Source organism: Podarcis vaucheri (assembly GCF_965113315.1).
Source record: "Podarcis vaucheri genome assembly, chromosome: 13".
NCBI lineage: Eukaryota > Metazoa > Chordata > Lepidosauria > Squamata > Lacertidae > Podarcis > Podarcis vaucheri.
The window spans coordinates 5923190-5945212 of NC_138751.1; the positions used below are offsets into that span (position 1 = coordinate 5923190).

The 22023-nt window shown below is 50.9% G+C and overlaps 1 protein-coding gene across 3 annotated transcripts in view; it reads left to right on the plus strand.

The window, feature by feature from the left end:
* Positions 1–22023, plus strand: part of PER1 (period circadian regulator 1) — a 36641-nt gene that overhangs the window by 8613 nt on the left and 6005 nt on the right. For 2 of the 3 annotated variants that reach the window (XM_082197507.1, XM_082197506.1), the window contains exons 2-21: positions 1567–1758; positions 6262–6731; positions 6890–6988; positions 7429–7583; positions 8037–8158; positions 8700–8901; positions 9246–9297; positions 10913–11055; positions 11960–12038; positions 12431–12537; positions 12725–12878; positions 13279–13387; positions 13516–13647; positions 14218–14326; positions 14627–14783; positions 15585–15712; positions 16226–16429; positions 18911–19162; positions 19281–20017; positions 21079–21256. In XM_082197507.1, the coding sequence (XP_082053633.1) occupies positions 6466–6731; positions 6890–6988; positions 7429–7583; positions 8037–8158; positions 8700–8901; positions 9246–9297; positions 10913–11055; positions 11960–12038; positions 12431–12537; positions 12725–12878; positions 13279–13387; positions 13516–13647; positions 14218–14326; positions 14627–14783; positions 15585–15712; positions 16226–16429; positions 18911–19162; positions 19281–20017; positions 21079–21256 (3385 nt within the window). In that variant the 5' untranslated portion in view covers positions 1567–1758; positions 6262–6465. The remainder of the gene's footprint in view (positions 1–1566; positions 1759–6261; positions 6732–6889; positions 6989–7428; positions 7584–8036; positions 8159–8699; positions 8902–9245; positions 9298–10912; positions 11056–11959; positions 12039–12430; positions 12538–12724; positions 12879–13278; positions 13388–13515; positions 13648–14217; positions 14327–14626; positions 14784–15584; positions 15713–16225; positions 16430–18910; positions 19163–19280; positions 20018–21078; positions 21257–22023) is intronic. The other variant, XM_082197508.1, reaches the window with a different exon arrangement.

The window sequence follows — 22023 nt, forward strand, 5'->3', positions numbered from 1 at the left end:
CCGTATGGAAGAGAGCCCAGGCACTGAGTCTCTCTAGGGCAGGCTTTGCCAACCTGGCACCCTCATTGGCAAAGGCTTCCCTGGGGCAATAAAACAGCTGTCAGTGATCCAGTAGCACTGGACTGGGCCAGAGCTCTGTGTAGGAACGGCACATGTTGAGCCTATGTGTCTACAGGTTGCCCCTGTTGTTTCCAGTGTGGGGTAGGGGGAGTTCCACACCTGCACAAACGGAACACAAACTTCAAAAACAAACTTACCGTTTTCATTCAATAGCAACATTTTAGGGCTTTAGCTGGCAACTGTGTTGCATGTAGTTAAGAGACAAAGGCATTCTGATTTATGCTTCTCTCTATATCTCAACCCAAGGAAATCACTTATATAGGCTGGGGGGTGACCCTCCCCCCAGCCCATGAATAGTTCAGGTCCCTCTCTGAATTTTAGCTTTCAGTTTTGAATAGCCTTTAGCAACTTTACTGCAGGGATGATTCTGGCAAAAAGTTCATTAAGCACTTAAACTGCCTCCACCTTCCTGGCCAGTGAATGCAAAAGCTGCAGGGACAACTGAGAAAGTACCAAGTCCCCATTTTTACTTTTTTGCAATAATATATTTATTGATTAGGCTACCTGCATTTATTTTCTGGGCATTCTGCAATAATTCTTTGCACCCCTTGAGTCCTCCCACTGCAACTTGTTTCTGCCTGCCAACGTCCTCTTGCAGCACCCTTTTAATACCCAAACCTTGTAGGCGCAGCACTAATAAAAGCACATTCAGGCAGCTCTCCTGGGTGGCATAACAATTACGCAAAATAAACTATTACATAACATATAAATCAAGGCATCAGTATACAGTACAGGAACATGAGCAGGAGACACCCTGTCCAGAAATATTCGAGAACAGAAAAAAACCATAAAGTTTTTTTTAAAGCAACTATTTAGACACAGAAATTATTACGCTAGTTGCTTTCCATTGTTGGCAAAAAGGATGTGAGATTGTTTCATGAGAGTTTTCAGGGCAGCAAGGGGCAGAGTTAACAAAACAAAAAGGGGAACAGCAATGGAAAAGCAGGCAGGCACAGAATAGGCCCGGAGCTTGGTGCCAGCATGACAACGAAGAGCTGATTCAGGAAGTGCTATTGAGTGCTTCAGTTTGTGTGCATGGCTCTAAATAGCAACCGACCCGCATGGTAGCTCAGCGCCTTCAAATAGACTCTTCACGCTGGGCCTGAGCATCCGCCTTCCCTTCCGGCCCTTACTGGCATTTATTTGCGCTCTAATCTCCCCCACCCCTTTCCCCAAGCACAGTCCCTGGATGAATGACAAACCCGTTGCTGGTGATTATGCAGTCAGAATTCTGCGGCCCCATTGGCTCTGCCAGCCAGCCAATGGCATCCTCCCAGGCCCTGCTGGTAGCAGCACCTCAGTACACGTGCGGAGTGTTTAACTGGGTTGCTGACATCACTGGGCTCCTGGCCACAGCTACTCCGCCTGCCTGCCTGCCTGGTTACACAGTGGGCTGCTACAGACTCTGCTGAGAAGGGAAGGCTAACCAGGCTCTGCTACCCACAGTGTGCTGTGCTGCCACAACTCAGCTGTGCTCCCCGCTCTGCTCTCTGGAGGAGGGTCAGCCATAGGATGTGTTGGGTCAGCAGCGGAGTCGCCAGGGGCTGGTCGAGGGTAACAGGAGAGCAGTTTTCCCCGTCCCAGGCTTGTGTCGGCTAATAGCTCCAAAGAAGCAGGACCTTCCAACTTGCACCACTGGTGAGTAACTTAAAAGGGTGGCATATACATAATGAGTTGTTATTTGTTATTATTATTACTATTAGCGATATCGGGCATGCTCCCCCCCACTTTAAACCGCCTTCTCAAAGGGGTTTCCTTCTACTCTTTTCCTGCACTGCTTGGCAAAGTCTAGGCACTGCCCTGGCAGCTCCAGTGTGATGACGGCAGCGGCTGCTCCCACGGGCTCCATCACGTGGGGCTCTTTGGGAACGGAATGTTCTCTCTGTGTTTTCTTTCGAAAGAGGCTTCGTAATGTGGCTGGCAGTGGGGGCGGGGAAGGGAAGAGGAACACGGGCTGCACACGCTTTGGCATGTGCTTGAGGCGGAAGGGGGAGTGTCTTCCTTTCTCTTTCTCTCTGCAAGACAGGGAATTTCTGGGCAACTTTGCAGGGGGCTGCAGTAGGACAGTCTTTCTAGGTGGCTGGTGGCTCTGCAATCGCCTCTCTCCTGTTCTTTGTGTGCCACAGTGAAGGGTGTGAGCTTGGGCAGATTTCTAGACTGCAGATGAGGAGGGTAGGGTGGGGGTATTGGAAGGAACGGCTTTTCTGCATGCCTCTTGGGTGTGTGTGTGTGTGTATGTGTGTGTGTGCCTGTCTGCTGTTTTCCAGCTGATGGAAACCCCCACTTGAAAGCCAGCAATTTCTGATTTCTTCCTTTTTTGCATGGTTGGGGGAGAAGGGAGGAAAGAGAGAGAGGGTTTGTGGGAAGTTGGAGGAGAAAATGGGTATTTGGGTCACTTAATACAAGGGGGAAAGGGTGTGTGGGGGACCATGATATCTCAAATGGGACTGTCTCTGCATTGGTGCTTGCTTATGGGTTTCACTGCTACCACAGTCTTGAAACCCCTTGCAGGAGTTTCTGCAAAGTCCTGATGACTGCTTAGCTTGGGAGTGGCTTTGTGGGATAGGCAGTCTCTAAGGGTGTGTGGCTTGTACACTGCCACTTTCCTTGCCTCTGACGTCAGCGTAGCTTGCTTTGATATGCAAGCGCTCTTGTTTTTGAAACTTCGTGATTCGAACCATAAACCCCCTTTTAAAAAAATTGCTCAGTCAACCTTACTGCTGCTTGCAGCAGTCTATTTTTATTTCATTTGGCAAATTGGATATAGCAGCAAACCGCAGGCGTTTGCAGCATTGTTTTGGCATGGACCACACTGTGCAAATCTTTTATTGGCATGGCACCAGAGCTGATCCCACAATGGCCACATGCTTAGATACACTTTCTCCCTCTCCTTTGCAAAATAAAAATAAAAAATATCACATTATTTTATTTATTTGCTACCACTTTGGAGGCCTAAAGTAAAAACCCTTCCAGCTTTACAAAACTTTATTTCCTGACCACCTGAGTATTGCCCCAAGCAACCAGGAAAATGGCTATGTAAAGGCTTCCTTGTTACTCTTAGGACACATGTGATAGAAAACGAAATAAAGGTTTCTTCCCCCCAACTTCTCCAGTCCTGTGGATTTTTTGGGCAGGCCTTTCCTGGCTGCCTAGTTTCTAATTGTTTCACAAGGCCCTCCTCCTTATACCTTTTTAAGAACAACTTGTTCTGCGTTCATGATCAGGCAGTGACGGTTATCTCTTTGCTATTATAACAAGCTTTCCCTGCTGATTTCTGCATGTCCGCCACCTGTTGAAAGATGCAGAAGCTAACCAGGTTGTCTGTAAAACTGGCAATGCAACATTTCTGTTGCATTTCTGAATTTTTCTTGGGAAATTGTGACGAGGAGAAAAGGAGGAAAACAAGTGGGATGACTCCACCACACAAGTTACAACCAAAGGGTGAAAAATAAAATCTACTTTGGGCAGGAGGATTGTCTTACCATGTGGTATGAACCTCCAGAGCAGGCTTTTGCCCATGGAAGCTTGTGCCATATGTAGTTAACTTGGCACAGGACATTTCATGCTGCAGTTCAACAGGCTAATCATGCTACTTGCCTTGAAGTAAAAACAGTAATCCAGCCACTTCCAAATCAGTTTCGTAAATTGAAGAGCCGTGTGCATCTACTGTCGTCCTATGGGGCCGTATTCTAGGGAAATGTGTTTGGTTTCACTGTGTTAAGATTACATGTTTCACAGAACTCTTAATCAAGCACAGGAGCAAAGAGCTCTGTAATGCTCAAAAGTTGGCGCTTAAACCTGTATTGGCCTTCTCCAGGTGTTTTGGGCAACAGCTCCCATTAGCACCTCCCTACTGGCTGTGACCTTGAGCACTGCTACTTAAAATTAAGCCGTGGTGGGGAGCATTTGCAAAGAACATGATTTTTTAAAAAATGTGCAAAGAGGAAGCGGTTCTGGGGTAACTGCATTTGTAATCCGCCAACATTTGCTTTATTCATCTGCCAGGACCCTGAGCTCTGGGTCCTGTGTTCCTGTGGTGACCCTGTGGAATGTGGCACTCTTTGTTGCTAGGGTCTCAGGTTATAGCAGATGAATAAAAATAATAATAGAAAAAAAGATCACCGCCTCCTTCTTTATTTAGTATGTTTTCCTTCTTCCTTTTAAAAAATGCTTTCTCAATCCAGGATCGCTGACTAAAACCTCTGATAGCAGAGATGGTGGGGAAATGCTGATTAGAGCTGGTCTTTAAAACAGGAGCTTTCGCTTGGTTTTGCCAACTTTAGGGAGAGAGGTGTGTGAATCTCCCCTTTGTAATTAAGACTAAAGATAGCAAGCATCCAGAATTAGAAGAGCTAAATATAGTTTGGCTAAAGGACATTAGCCAGCCTGGTAAATGGACCTTCCTGAGTGATAGAAGCCCGGGGGGGGGGGGGAGAGAGCGGAGGACATTCTTAAAAAAGAAATAGACCTCTGACTTAAATATGCACAAAAGAGCTTAGGTGCAATGAAATATCTGCCGCTGCTTAGTTGACTAAAAATCTTACTTTGCTGCTGGGCGAAGGGAGCTACAGCTGTTGCTATGCCAACCCCTTTTGAATGCTTCCACTTGTGTCCAGGATTGTAGCATGGTCAGAGGGGCCTAAATTGTGCTGATAATATGATTAAAGGTTAGCTAACCCCATAGAACTGAGGCAGTCTGAGCCACTGTGTGATCATTGTCTGTAGTATTCTTTAAAAAAATTATCTGGGTGTTGCGTGTCAGTGTTCATAATTCCTCTCAGTCCCCGTCCCCACCATGCTGCTCACTTTTTGGGAGGCAAGGACCGGTGAAGGTGGGAGTCAAACAGAGGATACAGTTTCCAGACTCTGTTTATGGTTTCCATTCCCAGATAAAGGGGAAACATTGGATTCTGGAATAATTTTACAAAACAGTTAAAGCATCCTTTCTCCTTTGCTACTAAGCTTAAACAAAATGCCACTGTAACCAAAATTGGTTAAGGCAGATGAACTCTTCTACACATTCATTATCCACTACCACTGCTGTTGATGGTGATGTAGCACCATTGATGTATATTCATGTCTTACAGGGAACAGAAGCAAAACCAACAGATATGTAAAAGCGAAGCAGTCCCTGCCCCAAAGAGCTTAGAACTTGTATCTCCACTTAGAACCAGTCCCAGCTTCTTCCCTGCCCATGAGTACTACTTCCCAGTAGCCCTTCAAAGCCTGTTGTATGAATTATTATATTTTAAATGCCTGAAAACTAATCCTTGGCATTTTATGCTTGGTAGAGGCTTGCCACTCTTGATTCTGTAGGGAAGGAAGGATGTTCTGGGCCTTGGCTGCGCTTCCCTTTCAGCCTGGGCTTTCGTCTTGACTGCATTTTCTTCTTTTCCTTTCTCCTCTAAACTTTTATTTCCCGAAGGCAGCAATGTTGGCACAAGGTCACATAAGCCTTAATTTCCCTGGAAGCCTGGAAAGCCACCCCACTCCCACGCTTGGATATCGTGACCTTTGTGATTGATAAGACCACAGCAATGGGTTGGGGCTGTGCAGAACAAACAAGGCTTGGGATTTCCAGATTGAAAAGAGAGGGGTCAGAACTAAGAGGGGTGGATGAAAGCGCTTTCAGAAACTCCTTGCCATTTCTTAATTATCCAGGAGCACTAACCTGAATAAGGGGTCTGTAATACTCTAGAGCACCTTCCTCTCCCCCTCCAAGAATGACCATGGTGCTCATCCAGCCACCAGATGTTCACGTATCCAAGCACCCGAGAGGCAGAGCTGCCTAGCTTATATAAAAGCAGAGAAGGGCTTCTGATACTGAACCAGATAATCTGATGTAAGCCCTATTACTTAATACTGTGTTTTGGTTTCAGGCTCAAACAGCTGCCATTTGACACTTACTCAGTATCATGGCAAAGAGGGGGAATCTACATGGCAGAGGAGGCAATCCATGTGTAGCTTTTGCAAGGGCAGTCTAGTATATTTGGTTCAGTATAGAGAAGCGATCCCACTCACTTTCCCTAACACAGGCCTTAGAGGGTTGCTTTATATTGGACATAGCTCTGAATCCAGATTTCTTGTTGAATCAGTTTTTATAACACTTTTATTTTGTCTCTCTCCCCCCCCCTCCAATAGGTGTCCCCTAAGACTCTTTCAACTCTGATCAGATCCATCCAGCAAGACACAGGCCATAGAGGAATCCTCTTTGACCAGTGCTTCTCCTTTCTTTTGAAGAAAAACAAAAGCTTTGTTGTTGCCTTAGCAGCTGTGGAAGTCCCAACCTTTTTCTCACCGCTGCCCCCAGTTTCCCAAGGAGGTGTCCATGTCCCAGAATCAGTAATGAGTGCTGGCTGTGAGCCAGGGCAGAGCCCTTTCGAGGGTGGTGGTAGTAGTGGCGGTGGCAGCGGAGGTGGTGGGGCTGGAGCCCCACGGAGAGCCCGAGCCCAGCGTGGGGGCGAAGCCCAGGGCCAGACCAGCGATGACATGGATGTCAACAGCAATGGCTCTAGTGGCAATGAGTCACATGGTGACTCCCACAGTAGCTCCCACAGCAGTGGCAACGGCAAAGACTCAGCCCTCCTGGAAACCACCGAAAGCAACAAGAGGTAAGGAAGCGATTAGGGTTGCAAAGGTGTGGTAAAGTCGTCTCTTGTGGGACCGACTTGGGCTCATCCATTCTGATGCAAACTTTTGAATTTCATAGAATGTTTTTGTTTGCTGCCCAAGCAAGCTAAACTCATCTGTGCTCTGCATCTCTCTGCAGCTCCAACTCCCAAAGCCCATCTCCTCCCAGCAGCTCTGTGGCCTACAGCCTTCTCAGCGCAAGCTCTGAGCAAGACAACCCATCGACCAGCGGCTGCAGGTAAGCAAGGACTGGGCAGGAGGAACATACTTGGGTTGGCACGTGGGGAACAAAAGTCCAGTAAAAAGCTGAATGGGTGGGGAGGTGACTGAAGAAAACCCCACTTTTTCTGAAAACCCATGGCCGTTTCTGAGAGCTCTTTCCTGGGATAACACATAATGAAGAGTGGGAATTCTGTCACACAAGAGCCATAAAATCAGTTGGGGAAAGGGGGGGAAGCCATTTTGTATGTGGCTTTTAGTCAAAATCGATATATTTTACTTGCTTTAAAAATACAACAACTGGCCAAGTTATTTTGAGTTGGTTCCATTTCCATTGGGCACTTGGAAAAAGATGCGCAGTCAGTTCAGCCATTCAGTGCAACTCCCTCCCCAAAGGAGCTCTGTCTGCTTTTTGCAGCTGACTTAACCCCTCTTTGTGTGTTCCTTGTGCCACTGCAGCAGTGAACAGTCTGCCCGTGTGAAGACGCAGAAGGAGCTCATGAAGGCCCTGAAGGAGATGAAGATCCGGCTGCCCTCCGAGAAGCGCAGCAAGGGGAAGTCAGGGACTCTGGCCACCCTGCAGTATGCACTGTCCTGTGTGAAACAGGTGCAAGGTACGTTCTGTGACCTTTGTGTGTGTGTGTGTGTGTGTGTGTTTATGTTCTCCTGACTTTGCTGTAAACCACAGCAGCACAGACTTATTTGCCAGCTGCCTCAATAAAGGTCCCATTCTCACCCATCCCCTCAAATTCTTTCCCTTATTTGAGCCAGAAACCCCTGCCAGGAGTCGGGTTATTGAGGCACAAAGGGCCGTGGGCAGGTGCTTCTTTTATGTGTCCTTTTTGGCATGTTGAGCACAGTAATTTCCATGTGGTTTGCACAGTGCCTGTGGGCTTTTGTGCAAGGGTGATGCGCCTGTTTTTCTCTCCCACAAAAGTGTGGGTCCAGGTGCGATCCTGTAGAATAAAAGCTCCCAGCTGGTCACACGTAAAGCGAGGGCCTTTTGCCTTCCAGAGCTCTGTAGATCTCTCATTAACATGCTCCTCCTCTTCCTTCCTCCTTTCCAGCCAGCCAGGATTACTACCAGCAGTGGACCATTGATGACAACCAGCCCTGCAATCTGGACATGTCCACCTACACTATTGAGGAGCTGGAAAGCATCACCTCAGAATACACTCTCAAGAACCCAGTGAGTATTCTGCTTTGTTCATCACACCCAGGCCTTTCCTTCTCGCTGTTCATTTCGCCGCTGCCAGAGAAATCTTGCCTCTCGTTAAAGAAGTGCTCTTGACTGGCTTTCCAGTGTGCACACCTGCTTCCCCAGTGCTTTCAGCATGGACACTGCAATCCAGCTGGGTGCTGCTAGCTTCAGTATCTCCATGCGTATTTAAGGACCAAGCTGAACCCAGCACCCTGTCTTCCTTAGCAGAGGCCAGCCTAAAGCTTCCAGGCACCTCTTGAGCAGGGCGCAAAGGCAGTGGCCTCTCCCTGTTCTGTGTTTGCAGCATTTGGTAATTCCAGATCAGCAGCCTTTGAGCTGCCATGGCTGGCAGCCTCTCGCAGGCCTGGCCCACTCCCTATTGGCCTAACCCTTTTGAAAGCAGCTGTCAAGACTAGAACCCACCTTGGGAACAAGCTCTCCCTGCCATCACCTCCTCCTTGAGTGGGGAAACCACACCCATAACAGCTGCCATTCCCCAACCTTAACCCTGCTGCTTTTGCTCTCAAAGGACACATTCTCGGTGGCCGTCTCTTTCACCACGGGGAAGATCGTCTACATCTCCGATCAGGCAGCCTTCATCCTGCGCTGCAAGAAGGATGTCTTCAAGGGGGCCAAGTTTGCAGAGTTCCTGGCGCCGCAAGATGTCAGCATCTTCTATGGGTCCACAGCGCCATACCACTTGCCCTCCTGGAGCGCCTGCACCTCTACCAGTAAGTGTTCTGGCTGTCTGGGGCTGATGGGATTTGTAGTCCAGAACACCCAGAGGGCCCCTGATTGGCACAGGCATCTTTAGAGAATTGGGCTAATCCGAAGCGGCAGGGGTGTTCGTTTTTTATAGTTCCTCCCACCCCCCAAATGGTACCTTTACGCCCTTTGAGGTGGCTGAGAAATCCTCTTGCATCTCGCCTCAGGTTTTAAAAAGAAGCTTGCCGGTTTCTGAAGCAGCTAAGAACTTGGCTCATGTAAGGAACTGAGCAAAGGGCCAGATTCCAGCTTGCTGCAGTTCTTAGCTAATCCTTCATCTGCCCCTTTCTCCCTCCTTCTCTCTTTGCAGCTGCAGCTGCCATGGATTACACCAAAGAGAAATCGGTCTTTTGTCGTATCAGGTGAGTTTTGTCTTCATCAGATTTTGAGGGAGGGGAAGGGAGCTGGGCTAAGTGGAAGGAATGGTGGAGACCGATTCCGGGAAGTGGCTCCTAAATGTGGGTTCCTGGCATCTGTATGGGCTGTTTAGCAGGAGGCTCCATCCTGAAATGATCCTGCCTGACCCCTGTAGACCAAAGTCCTTGCTGTCTTTTCCCACAGGGTAAACAGTTTCTAGTTTGAGCAGCGTTGCCTTCTTATAGTCCCCCTTGAAAGTGTAGGCAATCTGGGTCCTGAGGTGTATTTAAATTGGCAGGAGGTTGCTTGTACTAGTGGCACAAATCTGATGTGGCAACAAACCAACCTTCAGGTGTGCCCAAAAGAACCAGGACCTGTGCCTCTTGTGTTTTGAAGATCGCAGCATTTGAATTTTGCAAAGACGGAGAGAGAACACTGTCCCCCCCCCCCCAATCATTTTAATCCCCAGGCTTTCCTGAGGGCTGAGGGGACAGAAAGGGTGGCTTTTTAAAATCTCACCAAATAGGAGAGCAAGAGAACAGTGCCTTTTTCAGCCATGTGGAGCAAGGCTCAGGGCTCCCATTTCATCCTCTATGTGTGTCTGTGTTTTTACCCTCCACCCCAAGTGGTGTTCTCCCTACAATTTGACGTGTGTGAATCACGTGGTTGGCCTCACATGTTGTCCGTATCTCCTTGCTTAGCCTGAAGAATGACTGTGTTCCTTGGCAGGTTTCAACTCATTTAACGTGCTCGTGGGCTGGCCTATATCCCCCTTTCAAAGGGAGAAGGATGCAGTTTGCTTTGGATGGGTGGGGGGGGGGAGAATTTTGCATCTACCCACTCCAGTTCCTTGCTCCGCACACGCTTTCAGAGTTAGACCCAAACCAGTGAGCCACAAGCAAGGAGTGTGTTGTGCAGCAGGAAAGCCTGTGTCACTGTTCGTATTTATTTGTATGTACATGCCAATATGTTTTGATAGCAACACCTTTTAAAATGTCTGGATGGCCAGCTTTGCATTGTGCTGGGTTCAGTGCATTCTGGGACCAGAGTGCCAAGCAGGATTCTAGGGTGGCCCCAACAGCCAGTTCTCTATATCTTTTTAAACCCTTTCCTCTTGATTACACTACTTTATTACTTGCTAAGCCATCTTGAGTATCACTTTGGTCAAGGGGCAACCTAGAAATTTAAACAGTGCTGGTCAGTTTTCAGCTGCATATGGGCTTTGCAGGGCAGCCTTGGGCAAGTCCTTTTCCCTGCCTGTGTTTTCCCATCTGTGAAATGGCTTTGCCACTTCCACCGCAAGGTGGCTACGGGGCTATGGATTTTACTGGATGCTTAAACTTTTCCAGGGAAAAAAAATCGATTTAGAAAATAAAGTGCAGAAAGAAGATGCCCCACCTGAGGAGAGAGGGGAAAAATCCCTCCTCTAGTCAGCTGGTGAGAGAAGGGGGGGACCCCCTCCCCCAGGTGTGACATGGGTGACAGGTGGGCAGGAGGGACATGGTGGCACCTGCAAGGTTCCCCACCTCTGGCCCCGTCACGGCTGCTGCTGTTCTGCTCCCTCCTGGTCGTCCTGGTCTCCTCTGGCCTCTGGTCTTATTGCAGGCATTTGTTTCTCAGCGGAGGCTACGAGAGTGGTCGCGGGCTGCGCTACTACCCCTTCCGGCTCACGCCTTACTTGACCAAAGTGCAGGATTCGGACAGCGCTGAAGGACAGCCCTGCTGCCTGCTCATTGCCGAGCGCATCCACTCGGGCTACGAAGGTAAGGGGGTGTCCAGGCGGGAGAGAGCAGGGCCTGCAGGCAGCCTCTGCAGCGCCCATGCCATGTCTCTGCGCCCCATTTCGCTGGTGGTGTTAGGAATCCATCCCACAAATTAAATTGCACCATGCGCTACCGTGTCTGGCCACACGATGGCAGCAGAGGTTGGGCTGAAGGTGCTTGGGAAGCAGGGACCCTCTTAGCATCTAGTCACATGGGCCTTCCTTGTGCTTTTCCTCCACGCTGGGAATGAGCATCTCTCGCCTGCTGCTTAAACTCTCAGCATCCTGAGCAAAATTTAGTTCAACCCCTTTGAAAACCTGTTTGAAGAGAGGTGCATATAATGGCACACAAGTTTTGTATGCATGCAAGCTTTAAAATCTGCTCCTCCCAGTTTGGGCAGCAGAACTGTGTGCTTAAATCCAGATCTTCCTCAGCTGTGTGAAGAAGTGGGTTGGAGAGTAAAATAGGGCATGTAGCTGTGCGAATGGCCTAGCTGCTCTGTTCTATGTGAAACATGGAAAAAGCCAAACAAGCCTCTTCCTAGGATTGCATGAGCATGCAGGTCCAGTTTCCTCCTCTTCTCAAACAGTGCATATGCTCCTGTTATCACCAAGACCAGGACAGCGGGAGAAAAGCAATTGTGTTGTGCGTGCAAAATGCCAAGCTGTCGTTAACCTGCCCGTGACCTAGAAGGTTGCATGTCAATTTTCCCCCTGAAGCCACTTAAATTGTTTAGAAAAGCCAGGATACCCAAGCAGCACATTTTCCATGGAGTATGGAAATGCAAAGTGGAGAATTTCATTTTGGAATTTAAAAGAGGCAGGTTTTGCGTACCCATAGGACAGGGAATGCCACTCATCTTCCAAACAGCTCGTCTGAATTATCCTATGCTTTTCTCTTCAAGCTCCCAGAATCCCTCCTGATAAGAGAATCTTCACCACTAGACATACCCCCAGCTGCTTATTTCAGGATGTGGATGAGCGGTAAGGAACTGGGATTTAAAAAATGGAGATGGGGTGGTATTTTGCGGAGGGGTGTGTGGGGAGGAAGACGAGTTCCTGGAAAGCGGTGCCAGGCTTTCTCTCCTGTGAGTGAGACTTGTCCTCTGTGAGCATGTGCCTGCAGTGCTGAGCACGGATCCAAAACTTCCATCATCTGTGTGGGTGGCGCCTTCACAGGCCAGGAGGAGGAGGATTTGACTTGGCTGTCCATCTCGTCAGCTTAGCTATGCACTCTGCACCTTTGGTTTTCTTTTTCTCTGGGGTTACAAGAACAGTACCAGTTCTTCAGAGTTGGATGACGCCTGTAACCTCTGCAATGTTCAGCCTTTTCCCACTGACCCCTCGTGAAGCCTCCTTGCTTTCTTTGTTTTCAGAGCTGCCCCTCTTCTAGGCTACCTCCCCCAGGACCTCATTGGGTCCCCTGTCCTCTTCTACCTGCACCCAGAGGACCGGCCTCTTATGCTGGCGATACACAAGAAGAGTGAGTACCAAAATAAAGGAGAGAATGGCAGGGGGAGGTTTTTCTTTTAAAAAAACACCTGATTGGAAGTTTCAAGCCAATTGAAGCTTTCAGATCCAATTAAAAGCCTGTGTGTGTAGTGTCTTGCTAGCCTATAGGGGGCTGTGGCTGCTCTCCCGCCTCTCATCCTCCCCTCCTTCCTTCCCAGTTCTCCAGCATGGCGGCCAGCCCTTTGACCACTCACCCATACGCTTCTGCACCCGCAATGGGGAGTACGTCACCATCGACACCAGCTGGTCCAGCTTCGTCAACCCCTGGAGCCGCAAAGTCTCTTTCATCATGGGCAGGCATAAAGTGCGGACGTAAGTAGCCAGAGCTCTCAGCCTGTATGTATGGATGGGCAGGGTCTGTTTGCTTATTTCTCTGTTCATTTTCATAAAATAAAATAAAAATAGCAGAGGCTTAATCATTCCAGGAGAAATGAGAGGAGTGGGGTGCAGTTGACCGAAATGGGGGAGACTCCGCTGGCCACAGGAACACGGGGGAAAGGGGGCGAAGGCAGAAGGCACCGCAGGAGAACCTCCAGTGGGGAGGAGTGGGAAGCAGAGTGATGGGTCTGGAAGAGGCGATGGCTCGTAATCAGAGGATAAGAGAGGAAAAGAGGCTGATTCTGGGGAGGAGGGAAATGGCCTGGAAGCTCCCACCTCTTGAGAGAAGCCTACATCTCACTAACTCTGTTCTCACCTCCCATGCTCTCTCCAGGGGCCCCCTCAACGAGGACGTCTTCACAGCCCCCAAAGCTCAGAAGGCGAAGCCTGTGGAGCTGGACATCCAGGAGCTCTCAGAGCAGATCCACCGACTCCTGCTGCAGGTAAAGAGCTCCCTCTTCTCACTCCACTTGCCCCCCCTTCCTTCCTTCCTGCCTGCCTGCCTTCCTTGTGAACTCTGCCTCCTCTTCCTCTCATATTCCAACCCTCCTCTCTTTCCTCCGCTCTGCAGCCCGTCCACAGCAATGGCTCCATGGGCCTCTGCAGCATGGGCAGCAACGCTTCCCACGAGCAGTTCCTGAGCATCGCCTCCTCCAGCGACAGCAACGGCATCCCCAATGAGGAGGCGCAAGCTGTTCGGCCGGTGAGTTTAGAAATGCATTTTTTTGGGGGGGGGAGTGTCCACTAGATGGAGGTTGTCTTAAAATTCATGCAATGCTTCCATTTCCACATCCACCTGGCAAATCTCCCTCTCTGCTCCCACCTGTAAAATGGGCATCTTCATAATGGCTTACCTGGTGGCAGATTTTTACATACCCTCTCGGAGAGTTTGAAAGTCTCACAGAGAGAGAAATCTACTCTTTAGTTTCTCAGCCTTAAAAAACCCACGCTGCCTTTTAGCTAATGTAGAGATCCCACACACCCCTTCAAACCTGGCTCTCTTTCAACTGGATTGAAATCCTTTGGCTTTTTACTGGGCGAGGTTGCGGTTTGGGCATGCGCCTTTGGCTGCTGAGAAACACTGCCCTAGGTCAGACTTCCACAGCTGGTGCCCTCCTGGTACTTTGGGCTTCAGCTGGGGCTGATGAGAGTTAGCATCCAAAACACTTGGGGGGCATCAGGTTGGAGAAAGCTGCTCTAGAAAGGGTTCTGTAGAGGCTTCTCCCTTGGAGAGGAGAGCTTGGGGCTGACTCTGCTTCCCTCTTGATCCCAGATGACCTTCCAGGAGATCTGCAAGGACGTGCACATGGTGAAGAACCAGGGCCAGCAGGTCTTCATTGAATCCCGAGTCAAGCCCCAGCCGGCCAAGCATTCCCGGCCAGGTGAGATGGTTGACTGGCCCCTGCCCCTTCTTCCTGCTCATCGTTCCCGCCTTGAGGCCTGCTGACCTCACTCACTTGGCCTCATTGTTGGTGGATTTGGCCAAAGGACTTTTGAGGTTTCTTCCCTCTGTCCTGGCCCATTTCTAGCGGGGAGGGGGTGTGAATGGAGGGAGGGGCAGTTTCCATTGGCAGGGCCTCTCCGAGCTGGGACAAGCATGTTCTGGTGTGGCTTGGGAACAAAGTTTGCCTTCCTTCTGTGGGTTGTAACCTGCTCTGTGTCTCTCCCCCACCCCTTTCTAGCTCTCAAAACACCAGTCAGCTGCAACAGGCAGCCTCTGGAGACCCTGAGGGACTTGGAGAGGAGGCCAGCAAAGGCAGCCACGTCTGAGGAATCAGTCAGGAAGGAGCCTTCCAACTATTCATACCAGCAGATCAACTGCCTGGATGGCATCATAAGGTGAGCGAGGTCTGCCGGGGAGCCACAACCATGAAAGAGCAATGTACAAGGCAGCGAATGTTCCCAGAACAAAGGACTTTTACATGAGTTTGCTTATTTCCTCCTCCCTCTCTGTTTATTTTCCTTTTGTGTGTGTGCATTTTTATTTTTTTAGATTGTGAGCCTGAGAACGGGCATCTGTAGGGTGCTTTGTGAACCTTAGTGGCTGAAGAGTAGGATAAAAAATCCTAAAAAGTAAATGAAATGGAAATAGCTGAGCCCTTCAGAGTCGGTTCACCACCAGAACGGGAATGTGTTTCCTGGGAGGAATATTTTGCTCTTTGGTTATTTAAGAAAGGGCAACACTGCTTCTTAGACTGCAGCCTCAACTACCACTTACCTGAGAGTAAGCCCCGTTGAATTTAGCGGGTCTTACTTCTGAATAGACATGACTAGGAAGATTGCACTGCATTAGGTTGAGATGCAGAGTAGGTGAAATGATGTTACGGATTTCTCCCCTCATTGGTGCTCATGTAGCAACATGCAACCTTTCATAGATTTCATAGAACTCGTCACAGATTCGTTTTTTAAGTGCTATCTGTTTAAGTGTTCTCTGAAGCTCTAAAGCTTCCTTACTTTGTGTCTCCTCCTGTAGTTTGAGACCAACAAAGCACTGTGTTTTCAGATCGCCACTCCTAGTGGTGTGGAGTCCTTTCCTGAGTTTTTCTCTTCCTTACCCCCCTAGTAATAATTACAATAATGATAATAGGTTTTTCATCTCTGCTAATCTTAGTTTCCTGCATTTCTCTTCTCCCTCAACAGGTATCTGGAGAGTTGCAACATTCCAAGCCGAGTGAAGCGAAAATGCGGCTCTTCCTCTTACACCACATCCTCAAATTCCGATGACGACAAGCAGAAGGCAGGCGAGGAGCTGGCCTCTCTAAGCAAAGGTGATTCTCCCCTCCTTTCCTTTCCTCTACTTAGGGATTAATCATCCCCCCCTCCCCTGTTTTCCTGAGGTATCAGTTTCCACCCTGCTTGCCAAATGTACAGGTTGATTCCCCTCCTCCTCTTCCTGTACCAAGTTCATGTTTGTATGGAATCATGGATACTGTGTGTGTGAGGTACAGGGGGCGGAGGGGTGTTTGTGTGTGTGTCTGTGTGTGTGTAGCAATTGCAGGGTCTGCAGGTCTGTCCTCCAGGAAGCTTGAATCTTCCCATCCCCCTTTGCTGGATGCTGGCCTTGGCGTTCCAGATCCCTCGTGATCTCTTTTTCCCCCCTCTCTCCGTTCGTGGCGAGACCCCAGCCCGGCTGATGAGCCCTTCGGCATCTTGACGTCCTCTTGTGGTCGTGCCGGTCGGCAGTCTTGGACCCCCCCGGCCCCCTCCCTCCCTTCCCCTGCCCCCTCACTCCATGCTGCCGCCCCAACGCCATGCTAACCCACCGTTGTCTCTTTGAACAGATGCGCCGGAGGAAATACTGCCGACCCCGGAGAGCCAGTCCAAGAGCCTAGAGGAACCTGGGACGGCAGCAGCTGCTGTGGTGGGAGGCCCACTCACTCCGCTGGCCTTGCCTAGCAAAGCCGAGAGCGTGGTCTCTGTGACCAGTCAGTGTAGCTTCAGCAGTACCATCGTCCACGTGGGAGACAAGAAGCCCCCCGAGTCGGGTATGGGAGGTGGACACCGTGTTTTTCTTGGGGGGGCGGCGGTGGAGGGTTGCTGGGGGGCGGGGGGCTGGAACTAGAGGTGTGCTGTTCCTTTGCTTACAGCTTGACTCTGCTTCCGCGGGGCTGGCAAGCAGGTTCGAAGGAAGGTTGTCTTCACATGGTGCGTAGTAGGCTATTGGGGTCCCTCTGGCAGCCGTTTTGCAAATGCAGCTGTGTAAAAGAAGGCCAGCCTAGACCTCATGTGTTAAAAAAAAGCAGGACCACGTCCCCGCTTCTTCCTCCTCTTCTCCCCCTGCTTGGGAGCTTCTGGCCAGTCGGCAGCAACGATGAGAGGGCTTGATTAGCTGGCCTGGTGCAGATTCGAGACAGGAAGGCTAACCTTCCATTTAGAGCTACAGAGTCGGCAGCTGGATTGCAAAATCAAGCAACGAGTGCCTCCTTCTGCTGACTTTTGCTGGCCACAAACTTGATGGTGCTGGTGCTGGTTCTTGCCTTCCTCTGCTTTAGTCGGCTGCTCTTTCTTCTTTTTCTGCAGCCAGCCTTCCTTTTTGCTTGCGCAGGAGCCTGCAACATTACCAGGAGAGCAGCAGAAAGGCTTTATCTGGGTGACCCCCAAAGGGCCATCTGCCTCGGAAGCCCAAGGCCCCAGGTTCACTCTCCAGTGGATTATCCAAGTAGAGTTGGGAAAGAGCACTTCCAGTCAGTGTGGACAGTACAAAGCTAGCTGGACCCAGTAGTCTGACTCAGTAGAAGGCAGCCTCTTAACGCTCCTACATTTAGATTTCTGCTCTCGCAAGCAGCCACCATTTGGCAAGACAACCTCTGGAGAAATCCCAGGCTCCTTTCACTTCCGTAGTTTGGTGTCCGTCTTGTCAGGCACCTCACCCCCCACTGCTGGCTCTCCTGTCAGTCTTGGGCAAGATGGCTTGTTCTTTGCGCTTGGGGGGCAGCTGAAGAGACGAGAGAGGCAGGCAAGGCCTTTGCAAGTTTCATCTAAGCTACCCTCAGGAAGGGAGAGCATTCCCTCCCCACCCTCCAAACATGTCTCTTTCTAGTAGGGTTCAGGCAGTTTCCTTGCCAGCTTTCCTGCAAAATTTACAGCATGTGGATAGGCCTTGTGCTTGGCATTGTCATTGCACAGATCCCTCCCCGCTTTTTGCTCACATCTGACCCACCAGTCACCTCACATCATTGTAGTGGTCCAGTCTGCTTTTTTACCTTGCACGACAGGTGAGGCTTTAGGGTCAGGCAGGAAGGGGCCACTCCATGAGACCTCAGGTTTCACTCCCCTGTGGAAGGGGGGGGGTAGCATTATCCATGACGGTGCACCCCTCCTTCTGAGGCCAGTTGATTCCTTTGCGCCAGCTGGGACAGCTCAGTCGGTGGAGCACGAGATCCTTGATCTCATGGTCGTGGGTTCAAGCCCCACATTGGAAAAAAGATCCCTGCATTGCAAGAAGGGTGCTCCAGAACCTTGTGGCCCCTTCCAACTCTAGATTCTACTAATTCAATCAACATCTGGGCTTTCTGACATAGTCCCCAGGAGGAGCATGTCTTGCAGGGATCCTTTCATGGGATCTCTAGAAACTGTCCCTGGATGAGCATTTCAGAGGCAAATGCTTTCACCTCCTAAACAGCAAGGCGGCAATTCATTCCTGGAAACCGCACAAGAATCTTGGAATAGGAAATGCAGGGCTGCCAGGCAGAACCCTGTTTCTGAGGCCATCTTGTGTTCAGTGCATCCAAGCTTCCACGTTATACAGGACTCTCCTGCAGGCATAAATGTTCAGACTGTGTGTGTGTGTATGTGTGTGTATATTATAGTAATAATTCTGTGCATGATTCAACGTGTGCTTCTGTGTGGATAGATACCTAGGTAGATATTGCCCGCTCCAGCTGGTGTTCAGCTGGCAAACCTTTATGGTGTTTAAACCAAGGAAGGTTTAAGTAGGGACAGTGTCTTAACCATCCTTTCTCCTCCCTTGATGCATTTTTCTCCAACTTGTCAAATTCTCTTTAGAAATATTAGTCGCCCTACTTCCCCCAAAAACCAGCACAAAAGTTGCAGCTTTTATCCCCCTGCTTAACCTGTGTAGAAGCCACAGAGAGTGGCTGGCAGCTGGATTTGTAGCCCTCTTACATCAAAGAAGATTCTAACCTCCTTTTCCCACAATTTATTTCCTTAATATGTGGCAAATTCATATGAGAGCTTAGCTCAGCTGGGGCTGTGCAGGGTAAAATTAGGACCCGAGCTTTTTGTTGCAGATTAAAATGGAAAGGCAGAGGGACTTATTCCCAGCATGGCCTGGGATGATGGTAGAAAAAGATGACTCATGTCTGTTAGTGTGTGTTTGGAGGGGTTGATCTAAAGAAATGGGAGATATAAATAATGAGAACACATAAATACAGAGATGTGCTGGGGAGAAGGCAGTTGTGATGGGCTAACCTGGTTCTCCCCCCTTTTTTGTTCTCCTCTTGCAGATATCGTGATGATGGAGGAGGCAGCGCCCAGCGCGACCCCCCCTGCCCCCGCGCCCAGCGTCACCCCTGACCGGGAGGCGCAGTACCGCAAAGTTGGGCTGACTAAGGAAGTCCTGTCCATCCACACCCAGAAGGAGGAGCAGGCCTTCCTCACCCACTTCAAGGACCTTAGCCAGCTGCACGTCTTCAACTCGCACTCGGGGCCGAGCTGGCAGGAGCTGCGCCAGGCAGGACCCCATGCCAACGAGCGAGGTAAGCCTGGTGGGCAGGACTGGGAGGAGGAGGTGGAGGAGGAAGCGGTAGAAAAGGGGAAAGAAGAAAGAGAAAGGGGGTCCCCTTGTCCTCACCCTGCCTTTTCCTTCTTCCGCAGGGCACAAAGGTCCCCGCCAGGCGTCCCGAGGCCCAGGCTGCCGCGGTCGGAGCCGGAAGTCGAAAGCCAAGCGTGCCAAGCAGAACAGGCTGGCGGAGAGTACCAGCTCCCCGCAGAGCTCCATCTCCCCTCCCCAGCTGCCCTGCGCCCCCAGCTCCTCCTCCTGGCCCCCCTCTGGCAACTCCCAAGCCAGCCTTTCCGCCATGCCGTACCCGGCTGTCATGCCCACCTATCCCATCCCCGTCTTCCCCCCGCGGCCGGCCGCGCCCCCAGTCACTGAGCCCTCCCAGAGCACCCTAGCTGCCCCCCAGTTTCCCACCCCGCTGGTCACCCCCATGATGGCGCTCGTGCTGCCCAACTACGTCTTCCCCCAGATGCACGGCCCCATGCCCCCGCAGCCCTACTTCGCCGCACCCCCTGTGTTCCCCTTCGCCCCTCAGCCAGGGAGCATGCCCGTCGTCTCCCCTGAGATGGGCACGCAGGCCCCGTCACGCTCCTCCACCCCGCACTCGCTGAGTCAGCCCGAGCGGCCTGAGTCGCCTCTCTTTGAGTCGCGCTGCAGCTCCCCGCTGCAGCTCAACTTGCTGCAGATGGAGGAGATGCCCAAGCTCTGCGACCGTCAGGAGGCCGCTGGTGGAAACCAAACAGGGCCAGCTGGGGCCACCACCGACTGGGCCGTGGTGACGGGCGGGCAGAGCCTGGCGAAGGAACTCAGCACTCAGAAAGAAGCGTGCATGGTGAGTCCCAAGGGACGGGGGGGGGGGGGCTGGCTTTCTCCTCTGGGGAACTGTCAGGCCCTTTGGAAGGGCAAACGACCCAACATTTATTGATTTTTAATTTATGTTCTTTCACTTACATCCCACCTTTCCTCTAAGGAGCTCGAGGTGTGACTCACATAATTCTCCCCCTTTCATCTTCACAATTACCCTGTGAGGCAGACTAGGCTTGGAGGCAGTGGCACTGACTCCCAAGGTTACCCAGTGACCTTTATTGGACAAGTGGGGGTTTGGACCCTGGTCTCCCAGGTCTTATTCCGACACTGCGCCACGCTGGCTCTCCACACCACAAAATCCAGGTGTTCGTCATCTTTCCACTTGAGAGAACTGAGGAAACTGCTGGGGTTTTTTTTGAGAGAAAGTCAGAGGGGGGTCTTCAGATGAAGGAGCAGAGGTTCCTTTCCCCCAAAGCATTGAAATCTGGGAGCCCTGGAACGCGTTCAATAAGAACAACGAACTTTCTCCTTGCAACTGAGGTCAGAGAATGACGCCACAAATTCCTGGATCTCTCCTGCCCTTTCCCCCATGGCTGGGGGGCTCATTCCTCGCAACCTCACCTCTTCTTCCCTACCCACCAGGGGGCTTCACACAAACTGGAGGATCAGAGGGGCAGCTTGGTTCCTCTTTGGAATCTCCAAGCAGAAGGACCCGGGTTCAACCCCCAGCAGCATCTCCAGCTCAGGTTGGGAGCGTTTCCTGCCTGAAGCCCTGGAGAGCGGCTGCCGGTCAGTGTAGTCGGTACTGAGTTAAATGGATTAATGGGCTGATTGGATCAGGCAGCCTCCTTTCTTTCCACCCCATTGCTTACATTTTGAATTAGATATGTATAGGGGCACCAACATGTTTTAAGTGCTTAGGGCCTCTAAAAGTCTTATCTGGCTGTGCTGTGCACGCTCTCTCTCCTGTGGTGGCTAATGGAATAGTGAGGTTGGAAAGGGTGTGAGAGCTGTTGAGGCAGGGACCTTCCTGCTTTGGGCCTCTGACCTAACCCTCCTGCTCCCTGCCTCTTCCGCCCCTTGCAGGCAGAAGCGCACGACTCCTCCAACAACGATGCGCTCTCCAGCTCCAGCGACCTCCTGGACCTGCTCCTGCAGGAGGACTCCCGCTCCGGCACGGGGTCGGCTGCCTCCGGAAGTGGCTCGGCCTCCGGCTCCATGGGATCCGGCTCCAACAGAGGCAGCACCTCCGCCAGCGGCACCAGTAAGTCTTACTCCTCTGGTGTGTAGTGTGGGTGTGATGGAGTGAGGCTTTCTCTGTGAACTGGCTCAGTATTGTCTCCACCAAGATTTCCCAAATTGGGGTCTCCTGCTGTTGTTAGACTATACTTCCCATCATCCCTAGCTAGTAGGACCCAGTGGTTAGGGATGGTGAGAATTGTAGTCCTAAACAGCTGGCTTGGGAAACGGTCTACACAACACCTGACGGCGGTGGGTGGCTCTGTAGGGTTTCGGGTGGGGTATTACCTGGCGATACCATTTAACCCAGGATCCCCTGTGCACCAGGCACCTGCTCTGCTGCTGAGCAGGATGAGCACAGTGGCCTTCTTGCACTTGTGATCCCCAGAGACTGGTATTTGGAGGCACGCTTGCCTCTGATCATGGTAGTTCGTCCTCTCTCACTACCAACTTCCAGGAGGAATCAAAGAACATCCCTGTTTACCGAGGCCACTTATATGCTATTGGGAAATCCTCAGCACAGGAACTTGCCTTATACCATGTCTGGCCATTGGTCTGTCTAGCTGACGGCTGCTTCCCCTGACCAGTGGCTATCCAGGGTTTCAGGCAGGGAGTCTCTCCCAGCCCTGGAGATGCCAGGGCTTGAACTTGGGACATTTTGCAAGTAGAGCAGACACTGAGCGCCAGCCCTTCAGTGCTGGTGGATGGGAGGAGCAGGGCTGTTGAGCTGAGCATGAAGGCAGCAGGTTCTCTGGGTCCCTACACTTGTCCTCAAAGGAGAAAATGGTGCCC